At 37.5% G+C, this 25,013-nt stretch overlaps 1 protein-coding gene across 5 annotated transcripts in view; it reads right to left on the bottom strand.

Moving 5' to 3' along the window:
- The window catches only part of LSM14A (LSM14A mRNA processing body assembly factor), a 69,152-nt gene that overhangs the window by 31,746 nt on the left and 12,393 nt on the right, over positions 1 to 25,013 (bottom strand). For all 5 annotated transcript variants that reach the window (XM_079908582.1, XM_079908581.1, XM_079908583.1 and 2 more), the window contains exons 2-3: positions 12,561 to 12,724; positions 9,752 to 9,881 (exon numbers count right to left, since the gene is read on the bottom strand). In XM_079908582.1, the coding sequence (XP_079764708.1) occupies positions 9,752 to 9,881; positions 12,561 to 12,724 (294 nt within the window). The remainder of the gene's footprint in view (positions 1 to 9,751; positions 9,882 to 12,560; positions 12,725 to 25,013) is intronic.

The following is a 25,013-nucleotide window of genomic DNA, read 5'->3' as shown; positions in this document are numbered from 1 at the left end:
AATTAGTGAAACTGAATCAAAAAATAATTTGAGAAATTTTTGACAATATATAAAAAGCAAGCCCATATATACTCCAGCATCTTTGAATGCAAACAATTTTTTTTAACATATGCAATACTCTCCTGGACAGTTATACAGATGGGACAGCAAGGATGTACATCAGATAGAGAAGTAGCAGAAATGGTACATTCAATACCAACATTACGGTTCAATTATCTTAACACCAAGTATCTGCACAAATAGCCAAATCAGGAGACAGGTCTATGAAGAGCTTTCCCAGCATTTCCAAGGCAGTGGACAATGGACTCCAGTCCATTTTAATGCCTCCCCTCAGTACAGTATTGTGGGGCTGCATTCTGCCTAAAGCAACCACAAAAAGTTCTGGTAATATGAGGAACAAAATATGAGGAAAGGACCTTTGCTATACTAGGTTATGTCAATCTTCTTTTCTACATTTCTTCAGAATTTATGGATCAATCACTTTCCATATGCTGTGCTCTTTTCTTAATATTTAATATACATAGGTTTTCTCTAGCAGGAACTGTTTCAATAGCCCCTCTTCCCCCACCTCTAAATCCAATATAAAAGTGGTACTGAGAATAATGTTTTATGAAACAGAAAAATAATCACATCACTACAGTGCTTAGGACTCTCTGATGGCTTTCCACTGCCCTCAAGAAAAAAGTTCAAACTATTAAAAAAAAAAAAAAAAAAAAAAACAAAAGTTCAAACTATTTACCTTAGTTTATAAGGTCCTCCCCCTTATTGGCCTACCTCTTTTCTCATTACTCATTTACACCTCTTTGTTCCACAACAGAAGTTTAACTACCTGCTTTTAAATTACTTGAAGATTATGATCATGTTCCTCACATCTTCTAATTTCCAAGCTAAGCAACTCTAGTTCCTTCAACAATTCTCATCTTCACATGCTCTTTAAGCCTTGCCTCCTTTGACTTCTCCTAATTTAATGAATTCTAGTTGTTCATCTCTCTTAAAACGGGGCATCAAAACTCAGCAAAGTACCTCAGACAATAAGAATGAATGGGACTCCTTTATAGGTGTAATCCATTCAGGCTGCAGTCCCAGCCAGCTAAGGAGAGGCCTAACATAACCTCCCACAACATCCCCAGAAATGTTGAGACTACTGCTCTCAATAATTCTGTGGGATGCTGAATCTATCCCATTATCCCTAGTATTTCTGGGTAATGACCAAGACATAAACCACTCTGATGATGTGTATTCAACCTCCATCCTGCTCTGACTCAATCTCCCACTGCTTGCGCCTGCCTCCCCACCGCCACCCAACCCCATGAGCAAACTCTTCTACATCCTCCGTCTATTTTCTGACTTCCCAGTCATACTACACCCACCTCCCTCGTGCCATTGCTGCTATTGATTTATCTCAAATTATTTTTCATGTAGAGTGTGAGGCAGGGGTCATTGTTAATTTTTTCCAAATAGATATCTAGCTGCTGCAAGATCATTTGTTAAAAAGATTTCCCCTTCTATCCACAGGAAAATAAAAGTGAAATTTATAATCATCATTCACAAAAAAACCAAAACAAAACAAAAAAGACTTCCCTTCTCCATTGAACTGCACTGGCATCTTTGTCTTAAATCAGCATTTAAGTAGGTCTATTTCTGTACTCTCTATTCTTTACCCTGGTATATCTGTGTATTCTTATATCAATAATTCCCTGTTCTGAATCTTGAAATTGGGTGTATACCTCAAACTTCCTCTTTCTTCAAGAGTAGTTTGGCTATTATAGATTTTGTATTTCCATACAAATATTAGAATCAGCATGTCAATTTCTATTTTTAAAGTGTGATGGGATTTTGATCAGGATTGTGTTCAACCTGTAAACCAATTCTGGGGAAAGTATCATCATAAAAATAATATTGAATATTCTAACCCATAAGCATGGATTAACTCTCTATTTATTTAGATCTCTAAATTCTCTCAGCAGTGTTCTGTGATTTTTATTGTAGAGCAGAGTTTTCTCAACTTCAGCACTACTGACGTGTTGGGCCAGATAATTTTTTGTTGAGAGGGGTTGTCCCATGCATTGTAGGATGTTAAGTAGCATCCCTGGCCTCTACCCATTAGATGCTAGTAGTATCACCCAGTTGTGACAAACAAAAATGTCTCCAGGCATTACCAAATGTCCCCTGAGGGAGGGGGGTAAAATGAACTCCCCTCCACTGAGAACCACATAGAGATTTTCAAATACTATCTTTTGTTACATTCATTCCTGGGTATCTGATGTTATTGGTGCTATTGTAAGCTGTGTTGCACTTTATATTTCATTCACCAATAATTTGTGCTAGATCTGCAAACTTTATCTATAAGTAGCCAGATGGTAAATAAAATATTCTAGGCTTTTTAGGCCATATGCTCTCTGTTATAACTATACAACTCTGCCCTTGTAGTGTAGAAGTAGCCACAGACCACATGTAAATAAATGGGTATGGCTGTATTCCAGTAAAACAGGAGGCTGGTGGGATTTGGTCCACAGGCCATAGTTTGCCAAACTGTCTGTTCTGAATACAAAAATACAGTTGATTTTTGTATATTTACCATGTATTCCCTTACCATGCTAAATTCACTTATTCATTCCAGTAGCTTGAATATTCCTTTGCATTTTCTACATACACAATCATGTCACCTTCAAATAATGACATTTTTAGCTCTGCCTTTCCAATCTCTAAATCTTTTATTTATTTATTTATTTTCTTGCCTCACTGGACTGACTAGGACCTCTAGAACAACACTACATGAAATAAGACAATAAGCGTTCTTTCGCTTTATTCCTTACCTCAAGGGAAAAGCATTCATTATCCCACCATTATGTAAGCTTTTCATTTCACTGTTCAGATTAGGAAACTCCCTCCTATTCCTTAGTTGTTGATAAATGGGTATTGAATTTTACCAAATGCCTGTTCTGTATCTCTTGGGATTGCAGTTTTTCGCCTTTATTCTGTTAATGTGGTAAATTACTAATGATTTTTAAATGTTAAAACATCTTTGCATTCCTGAGATGTCATTATGTAATATCCTTTTTATGAACTGCTGGCTTCCACTGCTAATACTATGTTAAGGATTTTTACATATATGTTCAGGGAAATTAGCTGTAATTTTATTTTCTTGTATTGATTTCATTTAGATACCATTTAGGTTTTGGTATCTCAGCTTCCCTTGGTTATCTGGTTAGGAAGTGTTCTTCTTTTATTCTCTCAAAGAGTTTGTGTAAGATTGGTAAAATTATTTCTTCCCTAAATGGTAGAATTTATCAGTAAAGCAAATAGTCTAGAATTTTCTTTACAGAAGATTTTAAATTAGTTTCAACTTCTTTAACAGGGTGATACTGAGACTGTACTTCCTCCTGTGTTGGTTTAGGAAAGTTGTATTTTCAAGGAACTTGTCTATTTCATCTGAGATGTCAAATCTGTTGACATAAAGTTGTTCACAATATCTTCATATTATCCTTTTAGGATCTATAGTGATGCCTACACTTTCATTTTTTTTTTGATTTTTTTAAAATTAATTAATTTATTTTTGGCTCTATTGGGTCTTCATTTCCGTGCCAGGGCTTTCTCTAGTTGCAGCGAGCGGGGGCCACTTTTCATCACGGTGCGTGGGCTTCTCTTGTTGCGGAGCACAGGCTCCAAACGTGCAGGCTCAGCAGTTGTGGCTCACGGGCCTAGTTGCTCCGTGGCATGTGGGATCTTCCCAGACCAGGGCTCGAACCCGTGTCCCCTACTACGTTGGCAGGCAGATTCTCAACCACTGCGCCACCAGGGAAGCCCTACACTTTCATTCTTGATATCAGTATTTGAGTCTTCTTTTTTTCCTTGTTTAGTCTTGCTAGGGGCTCATTAATTTTATGAAATTTTTCCAAGAACCAGCTCCTGGCTTTGATGATATTATATATATATTTTTGACTTGTTTCTATTTCCTTGATTTCTGCTTTAAATTTTTTCTCCCTTCTAGTACTTTGGGCTAATTTTCTTTCCTTTTTTTTAGCTTCTTAATAAGCTGGCAGCTTAGAGCACTGATTTTAAAATATTCTTGTTTTGGGGGCTTCCCTGGTGGTACAGTGGTTGAGAGTCCACCTGCCGATGCAGGGGACATGGGTTCGTGCCCCGGTCCGGGAAGATCCCACATGCTGCAGAGAGGCTGGGCCCGTGAGCCATGGCCGCTGAGCCTGTGCGTCCGGAGCCTGTGCTCCGCAACGGGAGAGGCCACAACAGTGAGAGGCCTGCGTACCGCAAAAAAAAAAAAAAAAAATCTTGTTTTCTTATATATGTATTTAAAGGTATGAAATTTCCCCTAAGCAATGCTTAAGCTCCACTCACAAATTTTGATATGTTGTACTTTATGATCATTATATTTAAAAATATCTTATTTCTCCTATGATTTCTTCTTTAATTCATTAGTGATTTTTGTAAGTTTGCTCAATTTCTGTATTGAGCAAACAGAAATATACTATTTGTATATTTTTCAAGTTATCTTTATTAATTCCAAATTTAATTTCTTTGTGGTTTGAGAAGATACCACGTATGATTTCAATCCTTCTGAATTTAATGTAACTCATTTTATGGACCAGGATTTGATCTATCCCATTGATTGATCAATATTTACTTAAAAGAATCTACTTTCTGCAATTGTTGGTGTTGGTGTACTATTTTATAAAAGTTACATACACATCGAGGATTGTTACAGCTTCCTGACGTACTGTTATGAAGAATCCTTCTTTATCTTTGGCAGTACTCCTGATCTTTAAGCTGCTTTGTCTGATGTTAATTTTCCTAACATAGTTTTCTTGTTATCAGTGTTTGTATGGTATGTCATGCCTTTTTCTGTTCTTTAACTTTCTGTCTTTTAATTCATCTCTTATAAACATCACATAGCCGGGTCTTTTTAAAAAAAATTCAGTTTGATGATCTCTGCTTTTTAACTGGAATGTTTAATTCCTTTATACATTACCAAAGTAGATATATTTATTTATTTATTTAGGCTATACCACGTGGCATGAGGGATTAGTTCCCTGACCAGGGATCAAACCTGTGCCCTCTGCAGTGGAGGCAGGGAGTCCTGACCAATGGACTGCCAGGAAATTGCCCCTAAGCAGATCTTTAACAATCCTTTGTCATCCTTAATGCATGAAACACCCTCCTGGTTTATGCTAACTTTATTTATTTTATTTTTGGCTGTGTCAGGTCTCAGGTGCAACACATGGGATCTTCGTTGCAGCATGTGGGATCCTCTGCTGCAGTGTGGGCTCCTTGTTGCAGCGCGTGGGCTCCAGAGCATGTGGGCTCTGTAGTTGTGGCATGCGGGCTCTCTTGCTGTGGCCCGTGTGCTCAGTAGTTGCAGTGTGTGGGCTTAGTTGTCCTGCGGCATGTGAGATCTTAGGTCCCCGACCAGGGATCGAACCCATATCCCCTGCATTGGAAGGCAGATTCTTAACCACTGGACAACCAGGGAAGTCCCTATGCTAACTTTAAAGTTCATAAGCATGTTAAGTATTCATTAAACTCAGTGATTAAAAATTAACGTGTACAAAACACTAGAGACCTAAGAGAATCACTGTCCAATATGGTTCTGCTATTTAAGCAGCTAAAATGTACCCAACTGGCTGAACCCATGTTCAGCCAATATGCCTCCATCTTGCCCACAAGAGTAGTATGAGACTTAGCATGTCATGGTTATTTTGATGCTTCAGTTTACTGTGAGATAATTAATTTTCCCTAATTAACATCAGTAATGACCTAATCTTTGCACATAAAAATTATTTGTGCATCAACTTAAAAAAAACAAAGTATGAGAGTATCTCTTTCTTCACAATCTTGCCAAAACAGAATATATTCAAACTTTTGGGTTTTTGTCAAATTGATAGTGAGAAATGGTGTCTTGGTGATGACTTAAGCTGTATATCTCTTATCATGAGCAAGATTTAAGCATCTTTCCATGTTTAAGCGCCATTTGTATTTATTTTTTTCTGAAAAAGGCGAAGTCAGTTTCTAATCTTTACAAATTTTTCTGTTGGATTGTAGAGCTTTATTTTTAGAAGCTCTTTAGATATTCAGGATATTAACCCTTCATGATATAAATTGCAAATAAAACTATGAAAATTAAAATAGAAAAAATTCCTCCCAAACAGCAATAGTGTAATCTTGATTTATTTAAACTTTCTCTTTACATCAGAATATTAGGCACAGAAAATGAAAACAAGAGGCTTAAATTAAAATCTGGCTTAATTTTACCAACACAAACTATATCTAAGTTAATTCCGTTTCTAAAAAACATCTGCCACCTTAATCAATGCTACAGTTTTCCTCCTCCTCGTTTAACTACTTCTAAATACTATATATAGTTCTCTAATTAGCCACTCCAAAAATTGTTCTGCCAGTATGAAAATCAAACAATCAAAAATAATCTGTCAGGGCTTCCCTGGTGGCACAGTGGTTGAGCGTCCGCCTGCCGATGCAGGGGACACGGGTTCGTGCCCCGGTCCAGGAAGATCCCACATGCCGCGGAGTGCCTGGGCCCGTGAGCCATGGCCGCTGAGCCTGCGCGTCCGGAGCCTGTGCTCCGCGACGGGAGAGGCCACAACAGTGAGAGGCCCGCGTACCGCAAAAAAACAAACGAAAAAAATCTGTCACTGCAAAAATTAAGTCTACCCACATGGAAAGCACAAGCAAAACCTTCTACCTTTTTGACACCCAAAGAACACTAAACCAGCAACCTCCAATATCAGAATTAGGTAAAAGCATTTATAAGGAATATATATTTCACCACCACAAAATACTTTGATTAGAGGAGCAGGATGTGAAGAATAGCAGAAGCAGTATTTATTATGTAGATACTTTGTGCTAGATACTGTTCAAATGCTTTATACATATTAAGTTATGCAAACTTCACAGTAATGTAGAAGGTAAGTACAATAATCCAAATGTTAGCTAACTATTCAACTTAGTGAAAGGAGTCTCAAAAGGATAATATAATTTGCAACTGTCCCTTATCTGAATCCTCAGAATAGGATTCTAACAGTTATAACTAACGTAGAGTATATCTTGATTAACATGTATAAGCAACATTGATCTTCACTTGACTAGGATTAGAAGGTACGTGGACCAAAGCTACCCTATTTCACCAATCCAACAATAAATCTGAAAGTAATTAAATATTTAAATTTTGATTAGGGATCAATGTCTGGGTTACAACCCACCCCCCAACAAAAATAAATAAATTTGAAAAATGTCAAACCTGTGTCAAAATTGAAAGAGGAGTACACTGAATATCAATATATTCCTCCATCTAGCTCACCAACTACTAACATCTTGCCACGCCTATTCCATTTCTTCATGTTGTGATATACACAATTCTGTTTTTCCTATATAGACTACAATCAGTTTGCCTCTTCACCCTTAAATACTTCAAAATTATCTCCCCAAAACAGACATTCTCTTATATGGTTAACCACAATACCATTAGCACATCTAAGAAAATAAACAATAACACCATCCAACATTTAGTCCTTACTCAAAGTTCCTCAGTAGTCCTAAAACATTCTTTATTATCAACTTCTCCTAAAACTTGCGATCCAATCACATATTATATTTGGATGCTATGTCTCTTCAGTCTTCCCAAGTCTAAAACAGTCCCAGGACTTCCCTGGTGGCACAGAGGTTAAGAATCCGCCTGCCAACACAGAGAATATGGGTTCGAGCCCTGGTCCGGGAAGATCCCACATACCACGGAGCAACTAAGCCCGTGCGCCACAACTACTGAGCCTGCGCTCTAAAGCCCACTCGCCTAGAGCCCGTGCTCCTTAACAAGAGAAGCTACTACAATGAGAAGCCTGCGCAACACAACGGAAGAGTAGCCCCCGCTCGCCGCAACTAAAGAAAGCCCATGCACAGCAACAAAGACCCAACACAGCCAAGAATAAATAATAAATTAATTAATTAAAATAAAATAAAATAAAGATCGAATGCAATTAAAAAAAAACCAGTCCCGCTGCCTCTGTTCTTTACAACATTGAATCCTTTGAAGAGCCTGGCATTCTGAATATATATCTCAATTTCTTCATGATTAGAGTCTGCATTTTCAGCAAGAATACCACAGAAGTGAAGTTGTTTACCCCCCTTCCCCCATATCATCACATCAGCAGACATATAATCATTAATTATGGCAATGCCAAACTTGACGACTTAATTAAGATGGTGACCATCAGATCTCTCCATTATAAAGGCACATTTTCTCCCTTTGGAATTAATAAGTAAACTGTGGGATGATACTTTTAAGATCATTTAAATATCCTGTTCCAACACCATTCACCCAATGATTTTAGCATCCACTGATAATCCTTGTTAATTATTTCACTAGAGATTACAAAATGGTGATTTTCTATGTCCACCACTCTTTCTATTTATTAGCTAGTGTTATTCTAAAAGCATTGTTTCCTCTTTTTCCTCTTCTTTTTAAAAGGGGCCTAGATCCCTTTTAGTGGGGAGAGGTATTTAGAAAGCAAGAACTGGGTTTATACACGTTCTTTGCTACTGGGTATCACTGCTTCCAGGCCCTTTCTATGAACAGAGTCAGGAAACAACCAGTTTTTAAAAAATGAGTTCACACCTATACCTCCAATTCACATTCACCACCATAGCGTTCTTCTTTACCTTTCCCCATTCCATATTTATATCTCCCTTCTCCAAGGTAAGAATACCATTTCTCAACAACATCAATATATTACTCATTTGCCCTATCCTATAATACATACAAAATAGTTTCAAAATTAACACCACCAATACCACTACCAATAATAAACCCTAAGTCAAGTTTTTTTTAATAGTTGTATTTATTCCTACAATATATCTTACTAAGAGTGTAAAAATTTACTTGAATTCTTATTTCTGTGTGGTTATGTTATCTGATATAGTTGTTTCTGTTTGTATTCATTCAATTTTTGGATTTACTTTTTTCCCATTGTTTATTTTGTGAATAAGTAAAACATTTACATACTTGGAAAGTCACAACTATATAAAAAATATTCATAGAAAGGAATTAATTTTAACAAAACCTGTTAACATACTAATGAGTTTCAAGATAAACCTGAAACTGGATTTGTGATCAGTGAAATAAACTGATAAGTGATTATTTCAATGGAATTAAAAAAGATTAAGGGCTAGAGTTTGAGAGTTAAAACTCTTCTTTATTGTGGAAATTTCAATAAAGGTGTACTTAAGAGCTAAAATGCACAACTATAAAAATAAACACAAAAAAATCTGATCTGATTATACCTAGCTTTTGTACATGATAACCTTTGTCCTCCAATCATAAACAGGACTGTTACTAGCCTAGCCCTCCTATACTTTCTCCTTATAGTGTTATATATTGATATTGCTCCCTAATAATGGCATTATCTCTACTTCCCTTTTTGAAAACCCACAATGTTGGAAAAAATGCTTATTTTAAATGGATATATCTTATGTAAATTTAAAATAACATTCAATAAAATTTGGTAATTGGATATATCTAGATTTTTTTTTAATGTTAGCATTCTAAGAGATGGCCTTTATAGAACCACTAATCATTAAGGACATTAAAATAAAGTCTTTAAAATAATAGGCTACAAAAGGAACACCAAACAATATGTCTGAAAATTTGTGGTTTTATATATCTTTGTGGTAAAGACAGGGAAATATACAAAAAAGAAAGAAAAAAAAGGAAAAAAGCACAACATACCAACACCAACAGCCCCAAACTGCTGCCCGACTAATGAACTTGGACTGAATTGACTGTATGTTGGCATCCTGCCGAAAGGTCCATAGGAGCCCACTGACTGGAATGAAGAAGTAGATGAGCCTAGTGAAGACTGAAGAAGAGATCATGGGTTAATTTTCCAGGCCCTAAACAATATGTACATAATGGAAAGAAATTCAGATATTTACATTTTAAAGAAAACTATTAAATTACAACTACTAGACACAAAAGCAATTATAACAACTTGCACCATGCATTTAATGTTAAAACAGCTGAATAACCTGATTGCAGAATTTATATACATGTGTCAATTGTACGCAATGTGATTTATAAATGCTTTTTTCTACAATGAACTCCTCCTCTGAGTTCAGTTTTACAGCAGATTTAGGAAAGAACCGAAGAAAAGTTACCCGAATAAGTAAACTAACTTTGCTTAAAGAAAAAATATGAGAAAAATCAAATTTCGTTATAGTACTAAGTTTCAGTCTGGTGGTGACATAAGTAAGACATCTCACTTTTGATTTTACTCTTATTTTCAATCACTTGAGGTATACTATTAAATTTATGGGAAAGAAATGCAGAAACAAACTATCCTGTACAAAACCACTTACTACTTACACTTTTAAATAGTTATTATTACGTTAAAGAGCACTTTATGAAAAGCTTCTTACTAAACCTAAAATACATATATATAAATATATTAATATGTATATATATACATTAATTTATCTTAACATAAAATGTTTGATAATATAAATATGAAGTGTACTAACAGCCACTAGGATACAAGTTCACTGATGGCAGAACCCTATCTGTATGTTTGCTGCTAGTATCAGACACATGGCAGGTATTCAATAAATACTACTGAACGAATGAATCAAAAGATCAAAAGCCAAAATTTACAGTGGCTGGAAGAAGTTTTTAAAAATCATTTTGAATTGTGCTCTCTAGGTTATTGTCATTCCATAAAACTGACTGATGAAATAAGTTGTTCTCTGGAGAGTTATCAAAAGATATGAGAGTCCAATAACATCGCTCTTTGGTGTAGGCAGCTATTTCTATGAGAATGTGTCTCCTCTCCCTCCATTTAAGAAGTTTGCACTTTCTCAGGATTCTTTCAGACTTAATTCGTCAAAAGTAAGACTTAAAAAGCAGGGGATAGGTAAGAGTAGAGAATTTCTCCAGTTTATGTTGCAAGAACCAAATTTTTTATTTCTTAAAAGGCTTATCTTATACTCAGAAAAATAGTAAGTAAATGTTAAAAGGTACTTTCTCTTTTTTTCCCCATTTTAATTTTATATAGTACTTAATATTTTCTTTAGAAGAGTTCATTAGGTATTTCCTTTTAATAGCTGGAAGGCACATTCTATGCAAGATAATATATATTTTAATAGTCAGTTTTGTGAAAACCTAAGATTTTTATCAGTCACAGCATAAAAAAGAGGAAGTTAAAAAAACCCAATAAGCATATTTTACTGCAAATGACCAAAGACTTTTGACAAGAAAAAAACTTGAGAAGAAAATGGATTCAGCAGAAAAACCATATGGGGGCCACAAAGTTTTTAATCATCTATGCCAGGAACTAAAAACACTCATGTTAACCTGCTTCCTCTGCTGCTATAGTAGAAATTCAGAGCTTCTATGTGCTTCCAATTAACATATAAACAGGTACTATAATGAACATCTTCTTTAATTCATAATTTACAATCTTTTAGACATCATGTGTTTCTGTTTTAAATAAAATACACAAATTTTATAATTCCTCGGGCTTCCCTGGTGGCACAGTCGTTAAGAATCCGCCTGCCAATGCAGGGGACATGGGTTCAATCCCTGGTCCGGGAAGATCCCACATGCCATGGAGCAACTAAGCTCATGCGCCACAACTACTGAAGCCTGTGCACCTACAGCCCGTGCTCTGCAACAAGAGAAGCCACAACAATGAGAAGCCCGTGCACCGTAACGAAGAGTAGCCCCCGCTCGCCGCAACTAGAGAAAGCCCGCGCACAGCAACGAAGACCCAACACAGACAAGAATAAAACCAAATAAATAAATTAACTCATTAAAAAAAACCTTCTCTTAATGAGAATACTTAGGATCGTCTTCTTTAATACTTCATTTGGGAATTGAACAACGTATCTGTATGTGTTAAAATCCTTTTATATTTTTGCATTGCATGTATACTATGTAACAAACATATCATATATAATGTGATTTAGCATTTTTTTCATTAAACTTAGTCATCTTACCTAAGAGTAGCCATCACCACCCTGGTTTGTAATATGATCCACATGTGAATAGTACAGTGGCATGGATCCTGGATTCTAGAGCCAGAATTCCTGGGTCTGTTCAAATTATGGGTCTACTTCAATTTCCTCACTTATAAAAATGAGGATTATAAAAATGAGAATAACTATAGTACCAAGCTGAGAGGGTGTTGTGAGGATTGTCCTATTATATGTGCAGTGCTTTGAATAGTGCTTCTTATAAAGTCAGATCTCAATAAATGTTAGCTATTTTAACCATTGTTGAAATCAGAAAGTATCTTATGATAAAAATTAATTCCTCAGCTATTTCTTAATCTATTTAGTCCCAACTTATTATCTAAAGAGAAAAACCTGGGTGAGAACATTATCCAGTTATTTTGGGTATCCAGGTAACTAGAAAACGGTAATAAGCTTATATGAACATTTAATCGAGAAAATTTAAAAAACAAAAACAAGGAGAGGCAAAATCCAAGGCTAGTTATGTGCATGAAATTTACTTGAACTCCAAGACAAATTTACTATGTTACCTGAACGATAGCTGGGTCCTGAGGCAAAGAACATTGTGGTTTTGGTGGCTCACAAACAGTGAGGTCTTTAATATCACTCCCACGGAATATAATGTATTCAAAGACTTCATCTCGAGGTGGTATTGGACGATCTGTTGGTCTGTCTTCTGTACCAAAGGACCGAACTGGTGAGAAAACAGAGGATATGAGATACATGTCTACTCACTGTATTCAGCTAGTGCCTCTTACAATGCACTGTTTCAAGTACTAAAGAGCAGTTCTTAAATGCCATCCATAAGAAAGTATTTATTAATTTGTAGCTAAGTAAATTTTTTTTCTTAAGTGGAAAACAGAGTGGGTTTTGCATAGAGCTAAATGTGTTCAATTTAAAAGACTATTGGCGGGGCGGCGGGGCTTCCCTGGTGGCGCAGTGGTTAAGAATCCGCCTGCCAATGCAAGGGACATGGGTTTGAGCCCTGGTCCGGGAAGATCCCACATGCTGCAGAGCAACTAAGTCCGTGCGCCATAACTACGGAGCCTGCGCTCTAGAGCCTGCGAGTCACAACTACTGAGCCCACGTGCCACAACTACTGAAGCCTGCACGTCTAGAGCCCATGCTCCACAAGAGAAGCCACTGCAATGAGAAGCCTGCGCACCGCAACAAAGAGTAGCCCCCGCTCGCCGCAACTAGAAAGTCTGCACAGAGCAATGAAGACCTAATGCGGCCAAAAACAAATAAATAAAATAAATAAATTTATATATTAAAAAAAAAAAGAATCTGCCTGCCAATGCAGGGGACACGGGTTCGAGCCCTGGTCCGGGAAGATCCCACATGCTGCTCAGCAACTAAGCCCGTGCACCACAACTACCGAGCCTGTGCTCTACAGCCCGTGAGCCACAACTACTGAAGCCCGCGTGCCTAGAGCCCGTGCTCCACAAGAGAAGCCAGCGCAATGAGAAGCCCACGCACGGCAACGAAGAGTAGCCCCCGCTCACTGCAACTAGAGGGAGCCCGCGCGCAGCGACAAAGACCCAACACAGCAAAAAAAAAAAAAGTTATCTTTAAAAAAAACAAACAAGACTATCGGTATTATGAGGTTGTGTTCTTCCTACATTTTTATTTACTTATATCTTTGGTGGTTGTGATAAGAGGAGGTGTTAAAAATGTCCTTCATTGTTATTTATTTTTAATGCCCTCATTCAGCAAAATAAAAAACTGGCAGCATTTCGTGTGTGTGTGTGTGTGTGTGTGTGTGTGTGTGTGGTAAGTGAAGATGTGAAGAGTTTCCCAATCTACAAAAATCCCAAAGTTTTGGAAATTGAGCTTTGGGTTTAAGAGAAGAAAATGGAAAGAATATCCATCTTGGTGAATAGTACGTCCTCTAGAAGCCAAGGAAAGCAGCTGTCAAACTATTCAGCTCCATGGGATAGCCTGAAATGCCCTAGTTACCTAAAATATCTATCTCATAATTAAATCTGATTATTTTAACACTTAAGATAGCATTACTCAAAGGTGAACTGTGGACCACCTGCATCAGGGTAAGCTAGAAAGATCCTCAAATCCACTGACTCAAATCTTCTGGGAAGAGGGTATAGAAATCTGCATTTTAAACCAATTCCTCAAGAGTTTCTTATGAATACTAAAGTTTCAGGTTCACTATCTTAGGAGACTTCTGATGTTGATATCCCTATAGAAACTCCAAATAAGAAAGTTTTCAATATCAGATATTATTCATTTAAAGAGTGTCCTAGAGGAAGTAAACACCTTAACATTGTGCAAAGTTTTGAATGTATGCATTTTTCTGCAGAATTGATCCATAGCTAGATAGAAAATAAAGATTTCAGTTTAAATAATGCCTTTTTTTAAATCCTAAAAATTCTTTCTAGTACTTATGAGACTTCCAGGAAAGATGATGGCATGGTTGTAGGTTTGCAGAATATGCCTCCCTAAAAACTAAAGAAAATTAAAAAGTTTAAATCTCCTTAAACCAGGAAAATACCTCAAACCTATACCATAAAGCTTTATTAAAAACTATCATTCAGATACTGAATAAGTTAGTACAAACCAGAAGACCAAGTCCAGAATCCACATGTAGCATGCTGAGAAATTTTCCCAGGCACCCTCCAACCTGGTGGACGGGGACACAGATGTGATAAAGGAAAAGATGTAGGACGTCCTAGCTGAAGCATCCCTTCCTCTGGTGGCCGAACAATACTTTATCAGGGCGGGAGCAAGTGACAAGGTCCTACATCTTGTCCTTTAACCAAAAGGAAGGCCAAAAAGAATTAGAAAAAGCAAGACTAATAAAATTACAAGTAGGCCAATCTCACTCCTAAACTTAGCACCACCACTATCGCCACCATACAATGCTTTATAAAGTCCCAGACCTCCAAAGTAACAGATTAGCTCATCCTGAAGCTGCAGGCAGGTGGGGTGGGGTTAAAGGTCTTCCATCTATTTACAAAACCAAAGAGACGCTCTACTAGGCTTTCTAAGGCATAACAAAACCATTCAAACTATACCCATGTAGTCAAAAGAAAGATGAAAAATCCATTCAGGATTAATATTTATCACAGGAAACAGAAGAAAATTTCAGAAAGAACTGCTTTACATTCTCAAGAAAAATAAAACTCTTATGATCAAAATGATACTGAAAAGAAAAGGTAGCATAGTTAAGGAAAGAAAAAATAGACAAGGCAAATATAACAGCAGAACTAATAAAACATATCAACAATAAGCAGAACAGTCTCTGAGAAAGACAACAGAACAAATAAGAGAAAATATAACTAAAGATATAACAAGCATCCTGACATAAAGACCTAAATTTGATCAAGTTTCACTGTACTTCCAGGAAAAAAAAAATTAGTGCACTATAAGCCATACAGACTTATCCTTTGCTACATCAAAATAAAGAACTCACAGAAACAGTGCCATCAAAAAATAAGAGATGGACAACAAATCCCTTTAAGCACATAAATATATGTGACAATTTACTAAGGTGCTAGAATAGAATGTAAATTTAAAAAAAAAAAAAAGCTACCATACAGCAAAAGAGGGAAAATGAAAAAGTATGAAAACAGAGACCATGAGTTTGAGAAACAGGCTCTAATGATGGAAACCGATTTGATCAGATTTAATGTTTTCAACAGACAGTTCTTGTAGCATTATAAAGAATAAGTTAATTAGAAGAGCAATCAGAAGGGAACACATGTCTGGAAGATAACAATAAATGAGAGGTGGTGAAGGTTGAAACCTGGACATTGAGAATAGAAAGAGAGAAGGCCGGACAAACACAGAAAAGGTAGAAAATTACTAGTACTATTCTGCTACAAAACATTTCAATACATGAATTAGCTCATGTGCAACTGGCTAGTAAGGGAATTATGTCAGTACAGTCAAAAATCACTTTGTTTCATCCCTAAGTTTTTTAACCTGTTATTTTTATTTATTTATTGCACTTTAGGGGGCAGCAGCTAAACACAGAAAGCCACAGAGTAACGGTATATGATGCCCAATCACCCCAAGTTTCCTCTTGGCTCAATTTGGCTATGCAATCAGTCTTATAAGTGCTTATTGCATGGTTCTGCATGGTTCTCCCTGATCCTGATGCACTCTTTCATTGTCTCCAACAGCAGATTCAACTCTTTTTTATACTTTCTTCCTTCAGGCTACCTTACATTTTTTTCTTTCAAGCTGGTAGATGACTTCATTGTTAGGTATACTTCACCAGCATTTTTGTTAACGCTATCATTTCCATTCATTTTCTTTTTCTTCTTTTCTTTTTTTTTTTGGCCACACCACTTGGCTTGCAGGATCTTAGGTCCCGGACCAGGGATTGAACCTGGGCCCCAGCAGTGAAAGCGCCAAGTCCTACCTAACCACTGGACTGCCAGGGAATTCCCTATTTTTCTTAATCGTGGTAAGAATACATAACATGAGATCTACCCTCAACAAAATTTTAAGTGTACATCACAGTATTGTTAATTATAAACAGAGCTCTACAACTTTACCACCTTGCTTAACGGAAACTTTATACCCACTGAACCACAGTGTATCATTTCCTCCTACCCGTAGCCCCTGGCAACCACTATCCTCCAGTGTATTTTCTTCTGTAACTTGGAAAATAAAATCAAAAAGGAAGCAGAGGGCCAGTTTGGAAATTACTGGGCAAGTGCTGGTGAAAAGGTACCTAAAGAAGGAGGTCAAAATATAACATTATTTATCAAATGTAATTTCTTACTTAGAGTTCTACAACTCTGTCCACTTTTTTTCAAAATAGACTGCTATATTATTTGTTACATCAAATAATATATTTGATATACAATAATATATTGTATATTAGGTAAATATACAGTAACATTAAACATGCTATGTATGAGGCAGATTATAAAACTATTATTTTCAAAAGATTACAACTATCTGAAATTAAAACATATATGTGAGTGACATCATGGAAGATGGTAGAGTAGGAAGATCCAGGAATTGGTCCCTCCACCCAAACAACTATTGGGCTGGCAAACAGTCTGAATTAACCTTTGTGGAACTATAGAATCTAGTCAAATGCCTGTAGCATCCAAGGGAGCACCTAATGAAGAAAGAGGCCAGTAACCTTTGGTGAATTCTGGCATTTTGCAGAGTGGCTGGCTATTACCATTCATCATCTCCCATCTCTGTCAAGGGCAGCTGTGGGGACAGTGGCCCATGTTTCTGGTGCAGCTTGCTGATGCCAGGTGGGCAACAGGGATCCTGTCCTCCAAAAAATTAGGGTTGTATGACATGATCTGCCTGAAAATTCACTGAGGGCCCAGCACAGAGGCTGGCCATTGTTTCAACCCTCAAGGGCAGGGCACAAGTGGCTTCTCTAGTAGTGCTGGTGAAGGCATTTAGAAGAGTTAGCATATCCTTTCCCCCCTCAACAACAGCAGAATGTACATTATTCTAAATTGCACATGGAACATTTTTCAGGACAGACCAAATTTTAGGCCAAAACCAACTCTCAATAAATTGAAAAGGATTGAATTTTATGAAGTATTCTCTGACCACAGTGGAATGAAGCTAGAAATTAATAATAGAAGGGAAACTGGAAAATTCACAAGTACGTGTAAATTAAACTGACTCTTAAAGAACCAATAAGTCAAAGAAGAAATCACTAGGGAAATTAAGAAAAATCTGAAGACAATTGGAAAAGAAAATACCACCTGCCAAAATCAGGGGATGTAGAGAATGCCATACTCAAGCAGGAAATTTATAAATGCTACACTAAAAGAATCTCAAATGATCTTTATTAAGAAACTAGAAAAAGAACAAACTAAACCCAAATCCAGCAGAAGGAAGGAAGGAAATTATACTGGATTAGGGATGAGATGAACAACATAGAGAACAGAAAAACAGAATCATCAAAGCCAAAAATTGGTTCTTTGAAAAGATCAACAAAATAGACAAACCTTTAGCTAGACTAGACTGACTAAAGAAAAAGATGAGCAGATGTAAATAACTAAAATCAGATGAAAGCAAGGACATTACTACCAACTTTATAGAGATTAAAAGACTCAGAGAATACTACAGACAACGTATGCCAACAAAATAGATAAACTAGACAAAAAAGAAAAATTCCCAGAAACATACAAATTACCAAAACTGACTCAAGAAGAAATAGAAAATCTCAACAGATCTTTAACAGGTCCAACAAGAGACTGGACCAGTAATCAAAAACCTCCAAAGAACCAGGTCCAGTTTCACTGGTGAATTTTACTAAACATTTTAACATCAATCCTACTCAAACCTCTCCAAAAAAACAGAAGAAAAGGGAACACTTCCTAACACATTCTATTAGGCCAGCATTACCCTGACACCAAGGACAGACAAAGATACTGTAAGAAAACTACAGACCAATATCTCTTATGAATACAGACACAAAAACCCTCAACAAAATACTGGCAGACTGAATTCAACAGTACATTAAAAGGACTATAAACCATGACCAACTGGGATTTTATTCTAAGAATGCAAGGGTGGTTTAACACACAAAAAAATTCAATGTAATAAGGTAGGGGGGAACCCCACAGGTTTACTGCAATAGATGCAGGAAAAGTGGTTGTTAAATTTAACACCCTTTCATGGTAAAAATACTTAGCAAACTAGGAAAGGAAGAAAACTTACTTTACATGATAAAGGGCATATATGAAAAACCCACAGTTAACATCACATTCAATGGTGAAAGACAGAAAACATTCCCCTAAGAACAGAAACAAGACAAGGATGTCCACTTTCACCACTGCTATTCAACAATGTACTAGAAGACTTAGCCAGCACAATTAGGCAAGAAAAAGAAATAAAAGGCATCCAAATAAGAAAGAAGTAAAACTCTTTTTGCAGATGACACAATTCCCATATATAGAAAAGTCCATAAAATCTATTTTTTAAAAAACTACTAGAGCTAATAAATGAAGTCAGCAAAGTTACAGGTACAACATCAGCACAAAAATCAGTCGTGTTTCTACCTACCAACAATGACCAATCCAAAAAGGAAACTAAGAAAACAATCCCACTTACAACAGCATCCAAAGGAATTTCTAAGAATAAATTTAACCAAGGAGGTAAAAAACTTGTACACTAACAATTACAAAATGTTGCTGAAAGAAACTGAAGACCTAAATAAATGGAAAGTCATCCCAGGTTCATGGATTGGAAGACTTAAGATTACAATGCTCCCCAAAGTGATCTACAGATTCAGTGCAGTCTCTATCAAAATTACAATGGCCTTCCCCCTTCCCCCAGAAATGGAAAAGCTAACTCTCAAATTTATATGGAACTTCAAGGGAGCCTGAATAGACAAAAGAATTTTGAAAACATTGGAGGACTCATACTTCCTGATTTCAAGATCTACTACAAAGCTACAGTAGTCAAAATAGTGTGGTATTGGCATAATGACAGACATATAGATTTATGGGATGGAATACAGAGTCCAGAAATAAACCCAAATATCTATGACCAATTAATTTTAGACAAGGGTCCAAGACTGTTCAACAGGGATAATAGAACAGTCTCTTCAAAAAATGTTCTGGGCTTCCCTGGTGGCGCAGTGGTTGAGAGTCCGCCTGACGATGCAGAGGACATGGGTTCGTGCCCCAGTCCGGGAAGATCCCACATGCCGCGGAGTGGCTGGGCCCGTGAGCCATGGCTGTTGAGCCTGCGCGTCCGGAGCCTGTGCTCCTCAACGGGAGAGGCCACAACAGTGAAAGGCCCGTGTACAGCAAAAAAAAATAATAAAAAAAAAAATAAATAAATAAAAAATAATAAAAAAGTTCTGGGACAACTAGATAAATGTGAAAGAATGAGGGTGAAATCGTACTTTACTCCATATACAAAAATTATCCCTAAGTGGGTGTGATATTAAGATATCATAAGAAATACACACACATATATATATATATATATGTCTTTATCTCTAGCTCCTGGCCAGAGTGCCTAAAACTTCTGTAATCTCCTAAGAGATAAAGGTACTAAGAGCATCTTTTGCTCTAATGTTTGGTCTTTGACCTTGGCTTCTGACATAGAGCTCCTAAATCTCTTGGCATTTCCTGGGTGATATCAGAGCATCTTTTGCTCTAATGAGGAGACTCTTGGTGAACTCCTGGATAGCTTCAGGAAGGGGGCTGGACATCAGAAAGATGAAGCTATGATAAGGAGCTTGAAACTTTCAGCCTCACCTCCTACCCTCTAAGGAGGGAGAGGGACTTGAGATTGAGTTAATAATTGATCACGCCTATGTGATGAAGCCTCCATAAAAATCTGTAAACTATGGGGTTTGGAGAGCTCCCTGGTTGGTAAAGATGTGGAGGTGCTGGGAGGGTGATGTGCCTACAGAAGGCACGGAAGCTCGGCACCACTTCCCACATTTTACCCTCTACATCTCTTTCATCCGACTGTTCCTGAGTTGTATCCTTTTATAATAAACCAGTAATCTAACAAGTAAACTGTTTTCCTGAGTTCTGTGTGCTGTTCTAGAAAATGATCAAACCAAGGAAGGGGTTGTGGCAACCCCCAATTTATAACCAGTTGGTTAAAAATACAGGTCACAAGCTGGGCCTTGAGACTGCTGTGGGGAGTGGGTGGGGGGAAGTCTTATGGAACTGAGCCCTTAACCTGTGGTATCTGACACTAACTTCAGATAGACAGTGTCAGAATTGAGTTAAATTGTAGGACACCCAGTTGGTGCCCAAGGAGTTGCAGAATTGATTGATGTGGGAACCCCCCCCACACACAATTTGGAAGCTAGAATGGAAGAGAAACACAGAATTTTTCTTTTAGTGGGTCAGTGACCTAAATATAAGAGCCAAAACTATAAAAATATTAAGAGAACATAGGAGCAATCTTTATGACCCTGAATTTGACAACGGATTCTTAGATTTGACACTAAAAGCAACAGCGACAGAAGAAAAAGACAGATGAATTGGACTTCATAAAAATTAAACCCTTCATAAAAATTAAACCCCTTCTTAAACAGTATTAAGAATATTAAAAGACAAGCTATGAAATAAGAGAAATGTTTGTAAGTCATATATAAGCGTTTAATATGTAGAATATATAAAGAACTCAACAAATTGTTAAAGACAAACAATCCAATTAAAAATGAGCAAAAACTTGGAGACACTTCTCAAAAGAAGATATACAAATAGCCAACAAGATCATGAAAAGATGTTTAATATCATAAGTCATTATGGAAATGCAAATCAAAACCAACATGAAATACCACTTCACAACTACCAGGATGGCTTTAGTAATAAAATCAGAAAATAACAAATATTGACGAGGATGTGGAGAAATAGGAACCCTTGCACACTGCTGGTAGAAATGTGAAATGGTGCAGCTGCTGTGGAAAATAGCTTGGTGGTTCCTCAAAAAACTAAACATATAATAACCAAATGACTCAGCAATTTCACTCATATATAAAAAACCTATGTCCACACAGAAATGAATGTTTCAAGTAGTATTATTCATAATAGTCAAAAGTTGGAAACTACCCAAATGCCCATCAACAGATGAACAAACTGTGTTTTTTACACACACACACACACACACACACACCACACACGCACACACACATACACACAAACGAGTATTATCCAGCCATAAAAAGGAACAAAATGCTGATACAGGGCTTCCCTGGTGGCGCAGTGGTTGGGAGTACGCCTGCTGATGCAGGGGACACAGGGACGCGGGTTCGTGCCCTGGTCCAGAAGGATCCCACATGCCGCGGGGCGGCTGGGCCCGTGAGCCATGGCCGCTGAGCCTGCGCGTTCGGAGCCTGTGCTCCGCAGCGGGAGAGGCCACGGTAGTGAGAGGCCCGTGTACCGCAAAAAAAAACAAAAACAAAAACAAAATGCTGATACATGTTACAGCTAGAAAGAAGCTCCAAAGCATTATGCGAAGTGAAAGAAGATAGACACAAAAGTCACCTATTATACAATCCCTTTTATATAATATATCCAGAATGGGAAAAGCCAGAGAGACAGAAAGCAGATGAGTGGTTATTGAGGAAAGGCGGGGAAATGGGGAGGGAATTACTTAATGGGTAAGGGGTATTTTCCCAAGGTGATGAAAAAGTTTTGAAATTAAGGAGAGGTAGCGGTTACACAACACTGTGACTAAACTAAATGCCACTGAATCATACACTTTATAATGGTTAATTGTATGTTATATGAATTTCACATCAATAACATACACCGGGACTTCACTGGCAGTCCAGTGGTTAAGATTCTGTACTTCCACTGCAGGGGGCACGGGTTCAAGCCCTGGTCTTCCTGGTACGGAAACTAAGATCCCACATGCCACACGGTGAGACAAAACAAAAACAAAAACAAAAAACCACACACACACACATCCCTACAAATATAGCTGGTAAGAGAATACACAAAATGATAATAATAGTTGGATGAGAATGTTAAAACTAGGCGTGGTTGTCCTCTATATTCTCAACTTCATCATGTTGTTACCTTGCTTTAATAAGTATTCTAGTTTTTCTTATTCCCCAAACTAGAAAAGCCCAAATTTTAGGCCAGTGTTCAAAACAGGGGGAAGTAGGGAAAATACTTTTTTTTCTATTAGTCTTAAAAGAATATAATCAATTCCCCACTCTGGCTACAAATAGCAAAGATTTATTAATAAAAATGCATACCATGATACTCTTTTTTAAAAAAAGAGATAGGGTCAAAGTTCTGGCAAAATCATTTATCTAAAATATCTCTATCTCTAAATCAAGGCAAGCTCAAATATCACACTGTCAAACCTGGTTAACAGTATATTAACACCCATACCCATAGTCATAGTACATGACTACAGGGAAGAGCTATAGTCACCAAATTCCCAATACAATACGTCCATTATAAAATACCAAAGCTTTCTAAGTTTAAATGATAAATATGTCCATAGTCAAGTATGGTTACCATCCTCAAAATAACATTAATATTTTCCAAAAGCCTTAACTTTTTTTTTTTTAAGTCTTTACTGAATTTGTTACAATATTGCTTCTGCTTTATGTTTTGGATTTTCAGCCCCCCTGAGGCATGTGGGATCTTAGCTCCCTGACCAGGGATTGAACCTACACCCCCTGCAATGGAAGGCGCAGTCTTAACCACTGGACCACCAGGGAAGTCCCAAGGCTTAACTTTTGGACACAAACTAAAAATTATAAATTAGGCTCTAATACTGACTGATGAAGAAGAAAAATAAGTCTGTTGAATACTAAAATGGGAGAGCAATAAACAAAAGGTTGAATCATTCAAGAAATGTCCAAAAGTTAGTTGCGAAACTAAGGCTAAGTTCAAATGGAAATCTAGAATAACATTTATAGTGTCGTTTTAAAAAATATATATTATTTTTTAATTAATTAATTAATTTATTTTTGGCTGCGTTAGGTCTTCATTGCTGCGCGCAGGCTTTCTCTAGTTGCGGTGAGCAGGGGCTACTCTTTGTTGCAGTGCATGGGTTTCTCACTGTGGTGGCTTCTCTTGTTGCAGAGCACGGGCTCTAGGCACATGGGCTTCAGTAGTTGTGGCTCACGGGCTCTAGAGCGCACGCTCAGCAGCTGTGGCACATGGGCTTAGTTGCTCCGCGGCATGTGCGATCTCCCCAGATCAGGGCTCGAACCCGTGTTCCCTGCATTGGCACGCGGATTCTTAACTACTGCACCACCAGGGAATTCCCCTGATGTAGTCTTAAAGTTAAAACTCCTGTCAAGTATCAGTTGTAAGACCTGGTCCCAGACACTTACCCAAACTTAAGTTCCAACCAAGCTCATTATTCTCCATACACGGAGCAGGTTTTCCATCCTCTACCAAAACTCCTCCCCACATCTGACCTATCCCAAATTTCAGCTTGGATACTACTTGTATTCCTCATGGTTCTCCAGAGAAACAGAACCAACAGGATGCACGTATACACACACAGACACAGAGAGATTTGTTTTAAGAAATTGGGCTCATGTGAAAATCCCAAATGTGCAGAGTAGGCCAGCAGGCTGGAGACCTGGAGAAGAGTTGTGTTTGAGTCCAAAGGTGGTCTGCTGGCAGAATTCCTTCTTGCTCAGAGGAGGTCAGTCTTTGTTCTATTAGGGCCTTCAACTTGACTGGATGAGGCCCACCCACGTCCCACATCATGGAGAGTAAATATGCTTTACTTTAAAGTCCAGTAATTTACATATTAATCTGGTTAAAAAAACACCTTCAGAAAGGTCCAGAATATTTGACCAAATATCTGGGCACTGTGGCCCAGCCAAATTGACACAACACTAGCCATCACACAACTCCACTAGTGATATTCCCAGATGGAAGTAACACATTCTTCCTCTAAAAATCACACAGTATTCTACCATTGGATATACCTACCTCTTCTAAAAGTGAAAGATCTTCAGGACAAAGATCTGTATCTTTGTTAACTACCACAGTATCTAACACAGTGCCCTACATATTGCTGACATTTGAATATTTCTTTTTTTTTTAAACATCTTTATTGGAGTATAATTGCTTTACAATGGTGTGTTAGTTTCTGCTGCATAACAAAGTGAATTGGCTATATGTGTACATATATTCCCAAATCTCCCTCTTGCGTCTCCCTCCCATCCTCCCTATCCCACCCCTCTAGGTGGACACAAAGCACCTAGCTGATCTCCCTGTGCTATGCAGCTGCTTCCCACTAGCTATCTATTTTACATTTGGTAGTGTATATATATCAATGACACTCTCTCACTTCCTCCCAGCTTACCCTTCCCCCCCGCCCCGTGTCCTCAAGTCCATTCTCTATGTCTGCCGTCTTTATTCCCATCCTGCCCCTAGGTTCTTCATAACTTTTTTTTTTTTTTTTTAGATTCCATATATATGTGTTAGCATACGGTATTTGTTTTTCTCTTTCTGACTTACTTCACTCTGTAGGACAGACTCTAGGTCCATCCACCTCACTACAAATAACTCAATTTT

The sequence above is a fragment of the Stenella coeruleoalba genome (genome assembly GCF_951394435.1).
Source record: "Stenella coeruleoalba genome assembly, chromosome: 20".
In the NCBI taxonomy this organism is placed as follows: Eukaryota; Metazoa; Chordata; class Mammalia; order Artiodactyla; family Delphinidae; genus Stenella; species Stenella coeruleoalba.
Note: the sequence above shows the minus strand (reverse complement) of the source record. Positions and strands in the feature narration are given on the sequence as shown.